Below are 19,506 nucleotides of genomic sequence, written 5' to 3'. Positions count from 1 at the left end.
CCATCTCAAACACACCCTCTATGCCGACGACATCACGCTGTGGACTAGCAATGGCAGTGACGGCGGCATAGAGGACACTCTCCAGTCTGCAGCTACCCTGACCTGAAATTATGCTGCCAGTATCGGTCTTTCTTGCTCCCCAGAAAAATCCGAACTACTACTCATCAGACCTCGTAATCGCTGCTCCCCATGCTCCCCCATCACGATCGAGCTGGACGGACGCCCAGTGCCGGAGGTTGAAACCCCCCGCATACTGTTGCGTTTCGCCTGCGACACGTGGTTTTGCCGGCGCGACTGCGGCGGGGCGGCAGACATTTTGGCCCGATCGTCGTCGCCGCAACACTCATCGCCAGGTGTTTCCAGGCGCGACTGCGGCGATGCGACCGCCTAGGGATCATCCTCGCATTCCAGTCATTGTGCCCGAAACAGGCGATGCCAAAGCAGGGATCTCATTCCAGTTATTGGGCCCGAAACAGGCGATGCCAAAGCAGGGATCTCGTTCCAGTCATTGTGCCCGAAACAGGCGATGCCAAAGCAGGGATCTCATTCCAGTTATTGGGCCCGAAACAGGCGATGCCAAAGCAGGGATCTCGTTCCAGTCATTGTGCCCGAAACAGGCGATGCCAAAGCAGGGACCATCCTCTCATTACAGTCATTGTGTCCGACCGGCAGCGCCACGACAGGGTGCTACGAGATCGTGCTCGACATGGTGCTACGGCATCGCTACGACAGTGTGCGTCACCATTAGCCCATTGTACATTCACGTGCTCGTCTTTTGAGGGGTTCCTTCTTGCCCTCAACTGCGAGAGTATAAAAACAGCTGCCCCCGGACGCCAAAAGGGAGGGCTCCGATTTCTTCTGTTGAGTGAAGTGCTCTCCCGTCTCTCTACTTCGGTCAAACCTGACCGCCAACTCTTTGCGATGTTAAAATAAACAAGTTGTTTCGTTGTTACCAGTCGACTCATGCTTTGCCGGGACCTTCGGATGCTTCCAGTTGTACCCCAGGCCGCCAGGCCAACGCTACCCTTGGGGCTTGCGACCCAGGTACAACCACGGGCGTCAGCGCCGAGTTCCCAACAGATCGTACCAGCAGTCCGATCCAAACATCTGGTTGCCAGCGGTGAGATCGCCTCCGACTTCAAACAACTGTCTGCCAGCGGTGAGATCGCGACAACGGAGGCCAGCAGCGAAGAGATGCAGTTGACGGTATGCTGAGCAGCTCAACGACGATCCGGGAGCAGTGCAACGAGCCCTGTGTGACGACTGGTTGCCTGCAGCGGAACGACTGCGCGGAATTCCTGCCTGCGAGGTTTGGTGAGTGCGGGACTTTCTTCTTCTGAGCTTTGCCAGGCTTTTGTTAGTGTTAGAAACAGAGCTGGTAATTGTGGTTGTCGTTGCTGCCGGGTTAGTTTGCGGCAAGACAATAGTAAGCAGTAGAGAAAGCAGCATTCAGAGCAGCCATGGATTTGAAGTCGTTGCGCAAACCGAAATTGTTGGAGCTTGCAAGAGAGTTGGGTCTGGATGTCTCAGACAAACTAAGAAAACCTGAACTGCTAAAGGCTATTCTTGAGTTAGAGGCTGAGGATGACGAGCTGTCGGAATGCCTTGAGACTATTGAGGAGAGGTCAAAAAGACAGGAGCGCGAACTTAAAGAGCAAAAAGAGAAACAGGAGCGCGAACTTAAAGAACAGAAAGAAAAAGAAGAGCGTGAACGTAAAGAACAGAAAGAAAAAGAAGAGCGTGAACGTAAAGAACAGAAAGAGCGAGAGCAACAAGAGAAAAAAGAAGAGCGCGAACACGCTTTGGAAATGAAGCGTCTTGAGGTAGAGATGGAACGCGCTCGTAATGGAAGTCAGGCACACGGTGCAGGAGAACGCGTATTGTTCAAAATGACTGACCTGATGCGGCCGTTTAAGCTTGGAGAGGACATTGGTTTGTTCCTGGTTAACTTTGAGCGAACGTGCGAGAAGCAGGGGTTCTCTCGGGAAACGTGGCCACAGCGCTTGCTCACTTTGTTACCCGGCGAGGCGGCCGACGTAGTCGCTCGCTTGGATAGAGAGGAAGCAGAGGATTTCGACAAAGTAAAATCGAGTCTGCTAAAAAAGTACCGGCTGTCTGCGGAGGCGTTCCGTCGGAAGTTTCGGGAAAATGAGAAAGGCAGAAGTGAGTCATATACAGAGTTTGCGTATAGGCTTATGTCGAACATGCAGGAGTGGCTCAAAGAAGAGAAAGCGTTTGGTGACCACGATAAAGTTCTGCAGTGTTTCGGGCTAGAACAGTTTTATAGTCGGTTACCGGAGAACGTGCGATACTGGGTCTTGGATAGGCCAGACGTGAGTACGGTGGCTAGAGCCGCTGAGCTAGCCGAGGAGTTTGTGACGCGTCGAGCTCGCGGAGCTAAGGACGGTCAAAAGGGTGAATTTGGCTCGAAGTTTGAGAGGCCGAAGTTCACACCCATGAGAGCAAAGGGGAACACGCGTAGTGCGGATGCGAGTGGAAGCAGTGCGACCGAACCTAAGGAGACGGCGGCAGCCGAAGCCGAACGCAGAAAGCGGTTCGAGATGAGGCGAGCGGGCGTTTGTTATACGTGCCAGAAGCCGGGTCACTTTTCGGCGCAGTGTCCGGAAACAACACCAAAAGTTGTGTTTTTTTCATTAGGCAGCACTGACGAGAACATGAAGCTTCTCGAGCCTTACATGCGAGACCTCCTCGTGAACGGGAAAGAGTGCCGAGTGCTTCGCGATTCCGCAGCTACGATGGATGTAGTTCACCCGTCTTACGTAGAACCCCATATGTTCACGGGCGAGTGCGCATGGATCAAGCAAGCCGTGGAAGCTCATAGCGTGTGTCTGCCGGTAGCAAAAGTGCTTATTGAAGGACCTTTCGGAGCGCTTGAGACAGAGGCGGCAGTGTCATCTATGCTGCCACCCCAGTACCCGTACCTATTTTCAAACAGGTCCGATCACCTCCTGCGCGAGAAGGGGCTTTTGTTCGGTGAGGCTAGCGTTCAGGCCTTAACCAGATCGAAGGTTCGGGAGCTCGCTGCAAAGGCGGTAGTTGCGGGGCCGACGTTATCAAACAACGAAAAAGGGTCAGAGGCGCAGCAAGCTGATATTCCGAGCACGCCCGAACTGAATAAACTTGAGTCTGTAACGTTAAAGGCGCCAGATACTGGAGAGGAAATGCCCGACACGGGAAAGTTAGAAGAGCTATCTACTGATTTGCTCATCGCGCCTACGTCAGACGGACTTGATAGGTTGCTAAAAGTCAGCCGGTCGGCTTTGATAGCCGAGCAAAAAAAGGATGGCAGCCTGGAAAACGTGCGCTGCAATGTCAAAGAAGGTATCGCCAGGAAAACTGCGCGTTTTGTGGAAAGGGGTGGAGTCCTGTACCGGAAGTATCTAGACCGAAGAGGAGTGGAGTTCGATCAGCTGGTCGTGCCTCAATGCTATCGTCAGGATCTGTTGCGCTTGTCACATGGGGGTTCGTGGTCCGGACACCTAGGAGTTAAGAAAACTAAGGACCGTCTCTTGCAAGAGTACTATTGGCCAGGGTGTTTTCGGGACGCAGACCATTTCGTGAGGACATGTGACACTTGTCAGCGGGTGGGCAAACCAGGGGACAAATCAAGGGCGCCGTTGAAATTGGTACCTATCATTACGGAGCCTTTTAGACGGCTCGTTATTGATACTGTGGGACCTCTGCCGGTAACAGCCACGGGGTACAGACACATTTTGACTGTGATCTGCCCAGCGACAAAGTTCCCTGAAGCAGTGCCGCTTAAAGAACTCAGCTCAGTTGAGATAGTCAATGCACTACTGTCCATATTTGCGCGAGTTGGTTTTCCTGCGGAAATCCAATCAGATCAGGGCACAGTGTTTACTAGCGCTTTGACGACAACTTTTCTCGAAAGGTGTGGGGTAAAGCTGTTACACAGCTCAGTGTACCACCCACAGTCGAATTCCGTTGAGAAGCTCCACTCCGTCATGAAGCGCGTGTTGAGAGCATTGTGTTTTGAACATCGAACTGACTGGGAGCTGTGTCTGCCTGGGGTGATGCTTGCTTTACGGACCGCGCCGCATGCAGCTACGGGGTTTTCGCCAGCTGAACTGGTGTACGGTCGCTCGCTTCGATCTCCGCTTCGCATGCTTCGAGAATCGTGGGAAGGTAGGGGCGACGACCCAGTCGTGGTGGAGTACGTACTTAAGCTCCTCGAACGCTTAAGAAGGGCACAGGAGTTGTCAGGTGAAGCAATGACAAAGGCCCAGCAGAGGGCCAAGGTTTATTATGATCGGACAGCCAGGGCCCGTCGTTTTGAGGTTGGCGATGAGGTCATGATATTGCGCACATCGCTAAACAACAAACTAGACGTGCAGTGGGAGGGCCCAGCGCGAATTGTTCAGAAACTGTCGGACGTTAACTACGTGGTAAGTCTGCCAGGAAAGCGGAAAGCACAGCAAGTTTACCACTGTAATCTGCTCAAACCTTATAGACAAAGGGAAGCAGTGGTGTGCCTGATGGTAAACGTTCCTGAAGAGCTTCCGGTCGAGCTTCCGGGACTAGGCTCAGTGACGAACAGGGAAGACACCGGTCAAGTCATTAGTGACCTTATCAGTAAAGCACCGCTGTCGCCCGAGCAGAAAACCGAACTACACCAGCTATTACAAGAGTTTCAAGGTCTGTTCTCTGAGAGGCCTGGTAGGACTTCTGTACTTACTCATGATATAGAACTTACCTCCCCAGAGCCAGTACGATCCAAGGCGTATCGGGTGTCACCCCGCCAGAGCGATATTATGGAGGCTGAGGTAAAGAAAATGCTACAGCTCGGTGTTATTGAGGCAGGTGAGAGTGATTATACCTCCCCTTTGATTTTAGTTGAGGTACCGGGCAAGGAACCTCGTCCTTGCGTCGACTACCGCAGGCTTAATTCCATCACTAAGGATCAAATTTATCCGATCCCTAACATCGAGGAGCGCCTTGAGAAAGTTAGTAGCGCTCAGTTTATTTCCACCCTAGATCTTGTCAGGGGTTATTGGCAGGTTCCACTTACAGAAGAGGCTAGTAGGTATGCGGCGTTCATTTCACCAATGGGAACATTCCGTCCTAAAGTGTTGAGTTTTGGTTTGAAGAACGCGCCATACTGTTTTTCAAGCCTCATGGATAAAGTGTTACGGGGACAGCAAGAATTCGCTTTACCGTATCTAGACGACGTAGCGATATTCTCCGCATCCTGGTCTGAGCATATGGCACACTTGCGGGCAGTGCTAACCCGCCTGCGCGAAGCGGGCTTGACAGTCAAGGCTCCTAAGTGCCAGTTAGCACAGGCCGAGGTTGTCTACCTCGGTCACGTGATTGGTCAGGGTCGTCGCCGCCCCTCTGAAATAAAAGTGGCCGCTGTGCGAGACTTTCCGCAACCGCGCACCAAGACCGATATTCGGTCGTTCTTGGGTGTCGCCGGCTACTATCAGAGGTACATCCCTAGGTACTCTGATATCGCGGCTCCCCTGACGGATGCTCTAAGAAAAACAGAGCCTCAAACAGTCGTCTGGGACGAGACAAAGGAAAGAGCTTTTAGCGCCCTAAAGAGTGCCCTAACAAGCCAGCCTGTGCTACGATCACCAGACTATACAAAAGGGTTCATTGTTCAGTGCGATGCTAGTGAGCGAGGCATGGGCGTTGTACTGTGCCAACGGGAAAATGGAGAAGTAGAACACCCCGTCCTGTATGCTAGTCGTAAGCTGACCAGTCGTGAGCAGGCGTATAGCGCCACCGAGAAAGAGTGTGCGTGTCTCGTGTGGGCCGTTCAGAAATTGTCATGCTATCTAGCCGGCTCGAGGTTTATCATTGAGACGGATCACTGCCCTCTCCAATGGCTGCAGACCATCTCTCCCAAAAATGGCCGCCTCCTGCGCTGGAGCCTCGCTTTACAACAATATTCCTTTGAGGTGCGTTACAAAAAGGGGAGTCTCAACGGTAACGCCGATGGCTTAAGTCGAAGCCCCTAACGTAGGAATCAGCCTCAAAATTGTTTGTTACTGATGTTTTTCTTCCTGAGGCAGGATTTTTTTTTAACATATTGCTTTTGTTTAGTGTTTCAAAGTGATGATATGCTTTCTAGTGCAATTTTTCAATTTGTGGACGCGTTCTGAGTGATGCTAGACTACTGTAAGGAACTAGGCAGTGGTATAAAAAGGGGAAAGAGCCTGGCAGGGCTTAGTGAGGGTTGTGCCGTGCTTGCTGACTGAGCGGTTGAGTCTCAGCGTAGTTCTAACGCTTGCCGGGAACGAGAACAAAAATGTGAACTCTCCCGAAGTCACTTTGCAGTGTCCCGTGCGAACCTGAACGAGAGAACGAGGCCTTCTCTGTGCGCTGCGCTCAAGAAACGTCAAGGGACGCCCGACTTCGGTTATGAGCATCATCGAGCGACATCCCTCCGGACAGCGGATGCAGTCCCCTGTCCATCGGGATCTCCTTCCCCCGGCGGGGCGGTCTGTTGCGTTTCGCCTGCGACACGTGGTTTTGCCGGCGCGACTGCGGCGGGGCGGCAGACATTTTGGCCCGATCGTCGTCGCCGCAACACTCATCGCCAGGTGTTTCCAGGCGCGACTGCGGCGATGCGACCGCCTAGGGATCATCCTCGCATTCCAGTCATTGTGCCCGAAACAGGCGATGCCAAAGCAGGGATCTCATTCCAGTTATTGGGCCCGAAACAGGCGATGCCAAAGCAGGGATCTCGTTCCAGTCATTGTGCCCGAAACAGGCGATGCCAAAGCAGGGATCTCATTCCAGTTATTGGGCCCGAAACAGGCGATGCCAAAGCAGGGATCTCGTTCCAGTCATTGTGCCCGAAACAGGCGATGCCAAAGCAGGGACCATCCTCTCATTACAGTCATTGTGTCCGACCGGCAGCGCCACGACAGGGTGCTACGAGATCGTGCTCGACATGGTGCTACGGCATCGCTACGACAGTGTGCGTCACCATTAGCCCATTGTACATTCACGTGCTCGTCTTTTGAGGGGTTCCTTCTTGCCCTCAACTGCGAGAGTATAAAAACAGCTGCCCCCGGACGCCAAAAGGGAGGGCTCCGATTTCTTCTGTTGAGTGAAGTGCTCTCCCGTCTCTCTACTTCGGTCAAACCTGACCGCCAACTCTTTGCGATGTTAAAATAAACAAGTTGTTTCGTTGTTACCAGTCGACTCATGCTTTGCCGGGACCTTCGGATGCTTCCAGTTGTACCCCAGGCCGCCAGGCCAACGCTACCCTTGGGGCTTGCGACCCAGGTACAACCACGGGCGTCAGCGCCGAGTTCCCAACAGATCGTACCAGCAGTCCGATCCGAAACAATACTGGGGCTCAATATCCAGAGTGATGGTAAAAACACTACCACCCTGAAGGAACTCAAGCAGATTGCAGGTGCGATTTCACACCTCATTCGCCGGGTTTCAGCCCACCACAAAGGCATGAAGGAGCGCCACCTATGTCGCCTCATCCATGCCTTCGTCCTCAGTCGTGTGCTTTACACAACTCCATATTTACACTTATCCCGACACGATACTAATGCCCTAGATGCCTTAATAAGCAAGGCGTACAAAGTAGCACTAAAACTACCCCTTAACACACCCACAGACCGACTACTCGGCCTGGGCCTCCACAACACTATCGTGGAACTTGTAGAAGCGCACCGACAGGCGCAATACATTCGCCTGATACAGACATCCACTGGGCGGCACATCCTGGCCGATTCCATGTTCCTGCATTTTGCATACTGGACTCGCCCGTTGCACCTTCACTCCGCCATGTGGAGCAGATATGGGTGCCTGCGCACTCCGGGAATCCCGGAAACGAGGCTGCCAACCTTTTAGCCCGAGGTTCTATTAACCGGGCTTAGGTGGCCTCCGATCCGGGATTCACGAAGGAGTGCCTGCACTCTTTCAGCGATCTGACGCAGGCTTATAGAGCCGCATGTCAGATCTACCCCCTACCTCACCCATCCCTACAACAGACAAGCGTCAATTTGGAGGCCACTGCAGACCCACACACTCCCCTCCCCTGTCACCCCATCCCATTACCATCCCTTTTTTCTCACCCCCGCCTGCGCCCTCTGTCCCGAACCGTCGCTTTCCCCGGCGGACCCTCCCCCGCGGGGCCTGGAGCACCTGACATCGTGAGAGGACTGGGAGACCGTGCTCCGCTCTGAGGACCCGGCAACGCAGACCATCGCGACCAGCCAGGCTGCTAGTGTTATGGACCTACGGAACATAAACACTTGAGTGGAGTACGGTAGTGCGGGGGCCCAGCTGGGGGCCTGCGTGCCCGAACACCTCTGTTTGATTAAAGTTGTTAACAACAAGAGAGAGGACTCTTTATGAAACAGCAGAGAGGTTTTCCGGCATAGAAGTATTCACAGTCTAGCAGACGGCGGAAATTTCCTGCGTCTCAGCGGCTGCTTCAGCTAGCTGGACGGCCCAGACCTGAGCTGAGCAGCAGGGTCTCCCCCTTGCTGCCTCTTTTGAATTTTGCGGCACTCGAAAGGAGCCGCCTTCGAGCATGCCCATAGAATATGTGGCAGATCGCCCTACACGTACCTAATTCACATTGTTCATTGTATTGCCCTGAATAGATTCTGCTGCAGGCTACCGGGTTAGGATGCATGCGCGTTTGCAGGAGGCGTCAGGCTTCCGCCTGCTTCTTGGTTAGCTCTGGATGAGCTGGTGGGTACCGCGCCCTTCCCAGCCGATAGTAATCGGTGATTTCTTTGCAGCTAACTGTGCAGTCTACTCTCATTCCCGGCTGGGCTGGCTCACTTGCTCGGCGAGTTAGTCCTCGAGCTACGTTGAGCCGTTTCGTTGCCGGGGAAAGAGGAGTGTGTTTCCGGGGAGAGAGCAGTGCGCGGGCACCCAAATATTTTGGATCGTCCGGAGATGATGGTCGCTGCTATCATTTAGAATTTCGAGCGCCTCTGGCGAAATGCGTCCTTTTGCGAAATTATGAACCGCGATCTTCGCATCGCTTATGACAATCCTAGCTTTAATGGAGGCCACCGCTAATGCTATTGCTAATTCCTCTGCAACTTCGGGGTTGTCCGTTTTCACGGTTCCGCTGGCTGTGGGTTCTCCGTCCGTGTCTACCACTACCACGGCCAACTCTGTGCTTTCTCTATATTCCGCGGCGTCTACGTAGGCCACGCCCTCTACATCATGGTATTTGCGCTCAATGTGGCGCACCCTTGCCTCTCGTCGCTCCTTGTGCTGCTCCAGGTGCATGCTCTTTGCCACTGGAGGAATTTTCAAGTTCCCCCTCGTCTCTAATGGAATGCTAAGTTTCGTGCCATTTGGTGCTTTGTAGTAAATCTTTAGCTTCCGTAGAATGTGCCGCCCCATGGGACTCTGTGCGGATCTTTCGTATTGGGCGGTGGTGTGCGCCTCGATTAGTTCGTCAAGCGTGTTATGTTGTAGCCCCAATTCTAACATTTTTTCATTGGGTGTTCTGACTGGAATGCCAATTGTCAGTTTGAACGCACGTCTAATGATGCATTCCATTAGTAGTTTTTTTGGCACGCCAAATCTGAGGTACGGTGCCACATAGACGATACGGCTGATGACGAAGGCCTGCAATAAACAAATTACACCGACCTCCCTCATGCCGTAGTGTATACTGGCAATCAGTTTGATTAGTCTTAGTGTTTTCTGCGCGCTGTTCTCTAACGCGTTGGTGGTATCGAAGTTTCTGTATTCTGCATGCTACCGGAGTCCTAGGACTCCGGTAGCATGCAGACACCGGAGTCCTAGGATATGATCTACGATAGGCAACGGACCCCTGTTTGTCTTGGTGTTAATGTTTGGTGTTCCTCCGTATTGCTTTCTGGGCGTATGGTAGAGATAAAAATGCACTAGGCGCAAGACGGCTGGTGACAATGAAATAAAAAAGAAAGCATCACTTGGTATCTTCATTTCGCTTATGACTCAAACTATACGCCAAGTATATGAATGTTCTTTACTTGACTGTTGGCTCTTTGATGTGATATTTTATGCGTTTTGATTCTTATGACCGAGCGCTGGCCTTTGTAATGCTTCGCGCGTTTGCTTTTCTTACGCATATCTATGTCCTTCCTTATCTCTGTCAGGTGGCATATGGAGCTGGAATCTACAATATATTTATTGCAATTTCAAATTTAAACTTATGTCAAAAGTATTCATCTGAAATAATTAATATGCTTCACGACCCACACACACACATCTTGTGCCTCTTAGGCAAGTCGCATCTACACGGTAGTAATAACAACTGAGCCGTCGCTCAAATTTGCCCCGCCAACAATCTGACCAGCTGCTCAGCGAAATACTAGTTGTATTAAATCAGGGTGCGGAAACTCCCTATTACTCCCTTTAGACACTGGGTCACATGCCGATACGCGACGGAAGCGCCTCTTGCACCTCTTGCGGTTGCCGGATATCCAACTGGAAATAATTCACAAAGAAAACAATGCCTCCATGACGTCGCTGATGAGGTAAGAAGGTAGAGGGCGCGCCGACGGGAGGAGGAGCAAGAATGAGGAGGCTTGCCGCGAGGCCTTCCTTTCCCACTTTGCAAGCAAGCGGGCTGTGTCGTGCTCTCTTACAGGTCGGTTGGCCGCGCGGCGACATTGGCCAAATCGCGGAGCAGAACCAGCAGAAGTGTGCCGTGTTTACGAAGCGTTTTTTTTTTCTGCCGCGTTTACCTTGGAAACTTCTATTCCTTCTTTGAAGCGTTGGGACAGCGCTCGTAACACCACTGCCAAGAAATTATCATAAAAAAATAGTTATACAGCAAACAGTCCTGAACTACCAATATTCGGAGGTAATATATTACATTTCGTCATTTTGTGAACGTAGCCGCTTTGAAATTCCCACTTGAGGTTAAGTTTAGGGTTACAGTTCAACTACATCACAGATACTATTGGGATAGTGCAAAGAAAATAACTTCCTGGCACCATCAATAGTTAATTTTGTTCGTGTGTTGTGAATTGTACTAACTAACGCTGGCCGATTTCTGTGAGCCAAAACTCAACACAAGTGAAAGTTGAACGTTTTTTTTTTATTCGTACATTCCTTACTGTAAAAAGACTACCTCCACGCAGTGCGAAAGTGTCATCCTGCAGAAGCAATTTTCATTCAAAACTGAAATTTGTGCATACTGGGCGAACATATATTTCAGAAGATCCAAATCAATGCGAAATTTAACCATCACGGGCTGGTCACACGGAACTTGACTATCACGTATTTTGTGACGGCGACACATCTTGTGGCTTAGAGAAAGAAGGTACAGTACAGTACCCGTACTTCATTGACAGTATGAGATGTAAGGACCCGCATAATTTTAAACTGGCCACATGCATCTACATGAACAGGAAGTAGCTTATAATTGCTCTCATTATTTGAACTACGTGCTAAATGAAGGAGCATATTCCTATAGCGCTTACAAGCGCATGTAATGTGGCTGTCGTCAAACTTTGAGTCAACTTTATACAGGCTGTTTCGGCTAACTTTCGCCAGAGTTAAAAAATATGCCGATGCACTCTAATACGATGCGACCAAATGCATGTTGCTCACTTTTGTATGTAGTGTGTCACGCATTCTTTTTGTATATTGCTTAATTATTTAATTATTCAAAATTAATTAACCAACTTCGGAAGCAATGAAGCTAGGAAAGAAATTCCAATTAGAAAGTTGCAGAGTGGTTAGCAAAACGTCCGAATAAACAGTTTCTGTCTTTCTATCAAGTATTAGTGTTTTTCAGGTTACTGCGGATGCCCGCGAAAAAAACAACACCGCGTGACATGCTCATTTGCGCGTCGTGATTGCACTGCTCCCAAGCGTTCCGCGCACAAACGAACATAGCATATAGTCGGGTGTGCTGCCGCTGCGTCTGCTTATCGTTTTTATGAACCGTCGCGAGGAAAGCACATCCCTGATGTAAATCGCTGAAGCCAACGCCTTCGCCACTGCCATGTCGCCTTTTAAGCGGCAGCACATCCCGCTAGATGCTATGTCCGCTTGTACGCGGACAGTTTGGGAGCGCTGAAATCACGGCGCACAGGCGGGTATGTCACGCGGTATATTTTTTTTATGACACGGGCATCCGCAGTAAGCTGAAAAGCACTAGTACTCAATAGACAGAAAGTTCGAAACTGTCCAATCAGACGCTTTTCAAAGCGCTCTACACCTTTCTAACTGGAATTTCTTGCCTAACTTTATTGCTTCAGAAGTTGGTTAATTAATCTTGACTAATTATCTAATTAAGCAAAATTAAGCAAGTTAGCTGAAACACCCTGTATATACACCAACGCACGGCGAGTATTAGGACACTATTTGGATACAACGGCAACGCAAGAAACCAGCCATTCATAAAAAAACAAACAAACTGAGTAGCACTTTTCATCGCAAAGGGCATTACCAGTTCGTACTTAATTAGCATCAAATAGTCTATAGTTGTATTCTGCTATTAATAAATACATTTTGCCGTCAAAATAAATAACATTGCGCCTCGTCTATAATACAGCTGCTCAAAAACTTGCACACACCGAAGCTGGGCATCAAGTAAGTTAACTTAGAAACAAGAACAAACACCCACTCAAGCCCTTCAGTACAAGAATTTCTCTAACAGCAGATGGGCCGCCGTCATGACGAATGGGTCGAGAGACACTGATCCTATGTCAATCCACTCAGGCTTGCACGGAACTGGTTTACTCATGCAAAATGAATACCTGTTCAGAGAGAGAGAGAGAGAGAAAGAAAGAGAGGAAAGGGGAAAGGCAGGGAGGTTCACCAGAGAAAGAGATCCGGTTGGCTACCCTACACTGGGGAGACAGGGGAGGGGGAGGTAGAGTGGTAACAAAGTAGAGATAAGGAAAGGAAGGAGCGTAGACACACAATCACAATCGGTCACTGGCACCGAATACTGTCATCGCACAGCACAGTGACACTTGCCGCACTATCAACATCTGTTCAGGCTACAGCCGCCTGTCCAATTCTGTCGCCCTCAAAAACCGCAACAGTGCCCTCGTCGCCCTCTGCTGCGATGGCTTGTGATGGCGGTATTTTAAAATGAGATCCTCTGTGAGAGGTCTTTGGTCAAAGCGCGCTATCGCGGTTGCGAGTGATTGTCTCTGTAAATTATATCGAGGACAGTCACAAAGAAGGTGTTGAAAAGTCTCCTCGTTACCACAGTCCTCACACGAGGCGTCGTCGGCCCATCCAATCCGGTAAGCAAAAAATGATGCGCAATACTGTGTTTACCTGCTGTCATTAGGAAACTTGAAAAGCTTCGCACAACTGGAATTCCCGTGTTTAGAAAAACACAGAGCCCCGCAACACACGTGATCCCCCGATTTAGCCATAACTTCGTCTAATGCTTGGTTTACCTGGTTTCCTGCGTTTCCTGTGCGTTGCGCTCCAGATCAAGCTTCTCTGTCTTATCTTTCCCATCTTCAAACTTGGGACGACAACCGAAGCAGACGACCAAGTGCGATCCGACTCGTGATATCGCTGAGCGATGGACAAGGGTGAGCGGAGGTGAGCTCGACGAACGCACGAAGGCGACCACTTTCCGCGCTTCGCTTGATTTAAAATTCACAAAGAGAAAAATAAAAAAAAATTGTTCGGATGTCCGGCAACCGTTTGGACCGAGCTTGTTCGTTGAAACTATAGCACTCGCCTTCCACGGATGCATCAGCACCGCTGCGCAAATCAACCGGGCGACCCAGCAGCGCATAGATGACGTACCAGAAGCAACGAAGATGCGACTAACGATAACAGCAGGACTATAGGGAATATTCAAGTGACTTCACGTACGCCATATTGTAGTCGTACTCACAGCTTCCACTGTGCTACTGGAGATAAGCGATTGAGATAACACGCAGGCTTCCACCGTGCTCGCTGTACTACAATATGGCAACCTTGATGACGTCAGTGCATACCCCGCATACGACGATAAAAAACGACGGCCACCCTAGAGTTGGTTCTATCTGCATTTGACGCTCCCGAGTTCTGCGGGAACCGCACTAAACCGATATCTGTAGCAACGACATCCATGACGGAAATAGCGCTAGCACCACAATTCTGGTGGTAAGAACGACAACTACTGCAGAGATTTATTTATATTCTTAGGATTTTCCCCACTACGTTCTCGCATGCAAAAAAAAAAAAGAGAATTACGGGGTCTTACGTGCGAAAATCATTTTCTTATTATGAGGTAGCGGAGGACTCCGGAAATTTCGACCACCTGGGGTTCTTCAACGTGCACCTAAATTTAAGCACAGCGGTGTTCTCGCATTTCGCTCCCATCGAAATGCGGCCGCCGTGGCCGGGTTTCGATCCCGCGACCTGGCGCGCAGCAGCCCAACACCATAGCCATTGAGCAACCACGGCGGGTACATGCAAAACAGGGGCAGCTGTATCAGAGATAGTTGCGAGAAGGATAGCGACAACGAAGCTGTATACGAAGATAACGGCGGCAGCACTATCAATGCTCAACTTATTTGAACTCAATGATACTCATATGCAAAGTCAACAAGATGATTTTACACTTTTTAGTTGCTCGTATCAGAAGACCTAAAATGTTTACATTTTCGACCCATGTGGCACGCACGCCACCCGGCTGTATCCTGGCGCCACGCCTGCGACAAGAATATGTGGTATGGTGGCATTTTAGCGTAGACGCTGCAGAACAGCCGCCGTCAGGCAAGTAAACACAAGTGAAATATGTTTCAGTCCTTTTCCACCGTCGCGCAGTCATGCGAACAACACAAAGGAAGGCGATAGTGGCACTTAGTATGCAGTAAAACTTGAAATAATTCTGGAATTTTGCGTGCCTAAAGCACGATTTGGTTATGGGGCACGCTGTAGTAAGAGACTCTGGATTAAATTTGACCACCTGGGGATCTTTAACGTGCGCCTAATGAACGGGAAACTGGCGTATTTGCATATCGCCCTCATCAAAATTCGGCCGAGGCGGTTGGGAATCATCCTCGTGCTCAGAAGCGCGACTCCTAAGCTGCTAAGCCACCATGGCAGGTACAGCAACACTTGCACCTGCGGCCGCTGCGGTAGACAATTCTGATTTGCCAGTATTGCAAGAAAATCTGTACATTGCGACCGGCATACGTATGAACAATATGAATATACAATGCATACCCTGCCAGCGGAGTGCAGTAAAAACAAGGCTTACTTATAAGTGATGCAGCCAGCAGCGCAAGACCAGCGGCAGCGTGCTTCAGCAACATCTTCGCAACTCTTACTCACGGAGCCACCCAGATACAAGTGATTTCCAGTCTGAGACATCATGGCAGTCTAATGAAACACTCGTTGTTACTATCGAGGCGCAGAAGAGAAGGACACACTCATTCATAATAGTAAAAAAAAAATGGCACCGTAATTGCTATTCCACGCACGTAGGCGCCTTAGTCTTTAACGAGAAAGAACACGAACGGCAGCCGCTGGCTAATCATTTGTGCGGAAATCGACAGCCTCCTTGAGACCTTATTGCTTCGAACTTGGCCGGACTTCAAAACCCTCCCGCAAGGAAAGTTGTGCAGTAATACACAGCCCACACCTTGACTCGCGGCTGTGAAGGTTTCATCAGCCAGAATTATTAATCAAGACTTCCGGACACGTGGTCTCCACCTCTCACTCTTTTTCCCTCCTCTTTTATTTCTACCGTCGCTGACTAGCAGGTTAGAAAAGTTAACCGCAGGCCTACGATTCTGTGAGCGGTAAAATTAATTTCTTCTCTCCTCACCACTTCCCCTTTCTCCTGAACATTCATCTTGCACATCAGTAGGCGCCCACCTAGTTTGTAACGGCCCAAATTATAACTGTCCGCTTAATTGTAACTAATCAAATTTGGGTACTTCTTCTGCAATCTCCGGTCAAATTGCACGCTGCTCGGTTGGGTCGCACATTTATTTTAATGCGAAACATTATATAGGAAGTCCTCAGCGAGGTCACGCAGGGCCATTTTGAATTTATAGTTCATATTAGAAGATCAATTTTCCACATACTAATCCAATAATATATTGCTAAAATCTTTAGCTATATCCGTTGACGTCTATAGTCTAGAAGAGATGAGGATATACGCAGTTCTTATTTAAACTCAAAATAAAACTAAATTCTTGGGCTTTTGTGAGGAGTGTTAAGTGATAAGCTATGTTAGAAGTTTTAAAATCGCCAATCTGCGTTATCCTCTGGGCACGAAGGCTACACGATCTGCAAGGAAGTCCGAATTTCCGCCCCCTACACATGCTGGTGGCGCTGTTACCTCTCAACTGATTTCCACCAATCGCTGAGGCGCGCGTTCGTTGGTGCAATGTTTTTGACACCGGGCGCCGCTAGCCACTCCGCACAACATGCGTCTGCTCTCGCGAGGACTCCGGGACATAGCTCGAGAAAAGGTGAGCGCCGCTCCTGCGTCGTGCGCTCGCACATAGGCAGCGCTACCCTAATCTAACGGGAAAGAGGCAAGCACATTTAGCTCGCAAGCGCGCACATAAGGAGCCGTTATACTATATTGCGGCCACGGCGGCCGCATATCGAAGGGGGCGAAATGCAAAAACACCCGTGTACTTAGATTTAGGTACACGTTAAAGAACCCCAGGTGGTCGAAATGTCCGGAGTCCTCCACTACGGCGTGCCTCATAATGAGAAAGTGGTTTTGGCACGTAAAACCCCATAATTTATTTTATGCTATATTGCTTAGGGGGGGGGGGGGACCACGGTAGTTCCCCTTCAAAAACTTACGGCCGTCAGTCATTTTTTCTTTTTTTTTTGCGCAGACATAGGCATCGCTGTTGATTTTATCAACACCAACACTGTACACTGAACACATGTAGTAAAAATGTAGGTTTCTTTGTATTGAATAATTCACTCTCGCTAGCTATCTTCTAGAAATGCGATTGCACGAATCCCGCAGCACCCACGAGTAGGCGATGTAACCATACCCGGGTTTGCCGACTGGCGCTCGGTATTAGAATGAGTCCTATGTTCAATAGCGCCCCGCCACCTTAGCTCTGGCGGTGGATATTGGCGCGCGCCGTGGTCGAGCGGCATTTATTCTTTTCGCGGACAGCGCTTCTGGGAAAGTCGTTGCGCAAAAGTCAAACCAGCTTCAGACGGAAAATCTTGTTTTGAAGAAGATGCTACAGAAATTATATAAAGCGAATGCGCGTCGTCCAAGAAGCGTGATATTTTGTCCCATTCCGTTCTTTCTATCACCCTGGAACAGCCGCGATATATTCTACTTCGACAAGACGGTCAACCCTCTGCACTTTTCATAGCCCAGAAAGGAAGGCGTGAATACAATTGGACGATGACCCAAGCGCTGTCTTTAGTCTTAATTGGGTCGACATCAAATTTCATACACAATGAAATTACCCTCAATCTCGTGGCACAAAATGCCACGCCATAAAAAAAAAGTCAACATAATAAAAAGGAGTAAGTTCATAAATAAAGTTGCACTGATTACAGCTTTAATGAAGGATAGGTTCATAAGCAACAATAACAGGGAATTACTGGGGGGAAAGTGTTGCTGAACAGGGAACGCTAGAAAAAAATGTATACCACATGCTAAGTGCCGAAAGGGCACGAAGATCTGTGAATGACAGCCGCAACACTAATTAAACGCACCAATACTCTTACGGCGAAGGAGTTTGCATGGCGACTAGGAAGTCAAAACCTGCAACGGCAAAAACACTCATTTCAGCGGAGAGTTTCTGAACACATCCTTCATAGATGAAATCATCGCGCAAGTTTCCGTAGGCAGGAGAGTATTATTGGCGTTCACCAGGAAAACTTGGATTTGTTTTAAAGCAAAGGGGGAGGGGGGGAGGGGGTAAACCAGAGCGCAATAGCAGTAACTACAAGAGTGCTCATGTTAGTGTCGTATACAGTAGGTAAATAAATTCAGACAGAAAGTGAGCTAATCAATAAAAAAATATTGAACGCGTTAGTACTCATAACAACGTCAGGCAGAAAGAGTCATTGACGCATGGCTATCCCAGTGAAAAAAAAAAAAAGAACACCTACAAGGCGAACTGTTGATGTTGCCAGAGATCAAAGTGTAAGTCTGTTAATAAAAAATTACCGACGATTACGTTACTTCCTAATGCGAAATTTGAGCGCAGCAAATAAGCTGTTTCACCTTTTCGATAGATTGAGGCAAAGAAATCGAGCAACACATGTATGCGCTATCACAGAATTTTTTTTTTATTTTTCACACGTATTCCTTTAACAAAGACTCCACTAGGTAAGCTTCTGCTTCGGCGGCACGCACCTCTGGATTCTGACGGCGACGGCGCTGGGCCTCTGCTCTGGCAACTCGTTTAGCAGCAGCAGCAGCAGCAGCAGACGGAGGACTTCCATCGGTCGTCTCGCTCATGGCTCAGAAAGAACTGGCAGATAATTTCGCAGTGGCGAACGGCAGCGGCAATTTCGGCTCGGGCGGTGCACATACAAAGATCCGCCGCCACCGATCTGGCTCTCTGATTGCCACCGCACAGGGGTTGCATTGGAGGAGGAGCGAAGAAAGGAATTAAGTTCGAGCCGGCGCTTTGACAACCGGAGACTCGCAGGAAGAGGGGCGAGGGGGGCGGCGTGTACACCCAGCGGCAAACGATGGGGGCAGAAGCGCGCGCAGCAAGCGGACAACACGATAAAGGGAGGAGGGAAGAGATAGCAGCGACTGACTGATGCCGCTGACGCCGATAGTGAGTCAACCCCAGCTGCGGAGTTGGTTTCAGGGACAACGCCGCCGATGCCGACACAAACAATATGATACCCTCGCTTCCGCAGCGCTAAGAACCAGGTCTAGCCGTGGGAAGGTGGTCACGTATTCGTCGACGTGCCGGGGCCTACGTGAAATAACCGGCGCGTCGGCAACTGAAGAGCACCCTATCCGCCACACAAGAACAGGGGGGGGGGACCCTTTCCTCCTCTTTCTGCATGGCGGCGACGGTGTTCTATGCAGTCACGTTATCTTGACTCTCTAGCGGCGTCAGCGGCATCCAGCGGTATCAGTCGGTCGCTGCTAGCGCTGGGGGGATGAAAGGGGGGCGGAGCTGGTTACGAGGCCGACGACAACGCCGACGACGACGCGAAACCCAGGAACGGACGCCAAAGAGCTGCGCTCTAAAAAGAAAAATGTGATTCAGGAACGAGCCTCCGTTTTGCTACCACACCAACCGCCGACAGCGTGAACGACACTGGCCTAGACCACGAACAAGGCCGATGAAACGACTGCTACCTCATGCATCCTACTAGTTGCGCTGTACTGGTGAAAATACCGTTTCCTTATGTGAAAGCCAAGTTTTAAATGCGAATGCAATGGTCACCATTGAAAGTCGAGACGAAGTCGAAGCACTCCAGCCAGTAAAATATGCGCGCGCAGGAACGTGAGCCAGATGTAAATATCCTTTCCTGAATGGAAATGTGACGGGCATAAAAGACAGCCCTGCAGATTTTCACATCACTTTATATTAA

At 49.9% G+C, this 19,506-nt stretch overlaps 1 protein-coding gene across 1 annotated transcript in view; it reads right to left on the bottom strand.

Moving 5' to 3' along the window:
* Positions 1-15,305, bottom strand: part of LOC142584763 (uncharacterized) — a 72,602-nt gene extending 57,297 nt beyond the window's left edge. The window contains exon 1 of the mRNA XM_075694999.1: positions 15,203-15,305. Coding sequence (XP_075551114.1) covers positions 15,203-15,257 — 55 coding nt within the window. The 5' untranslated portion in view covers positions 15,258-15,305. The remainder of the gene's footprint in view (positions 1-15,202) is intronic.
* Between the last annotated feature and the right edge of the window lie 4,201 nt (positions 15,306-19,506).

Source organism: Dermacentor variabilis, chromosome 6 (genome assembly GCF_050947875.1).
Source record: "Dermacentor variabilis isolate Ectoservices chromosome 6, ASM5094787v1, whole genome shotgun sequence".
Lineage (NCBI taxonomy): Eukaryota > Metazoa > Arthropoda > Arachnida > Ixodida > Ixodidae > Dermacentor > Dermacentor variabilis.
This window is presented reverse-complemented; position numbering and strand designations above follow the sequence as displayed.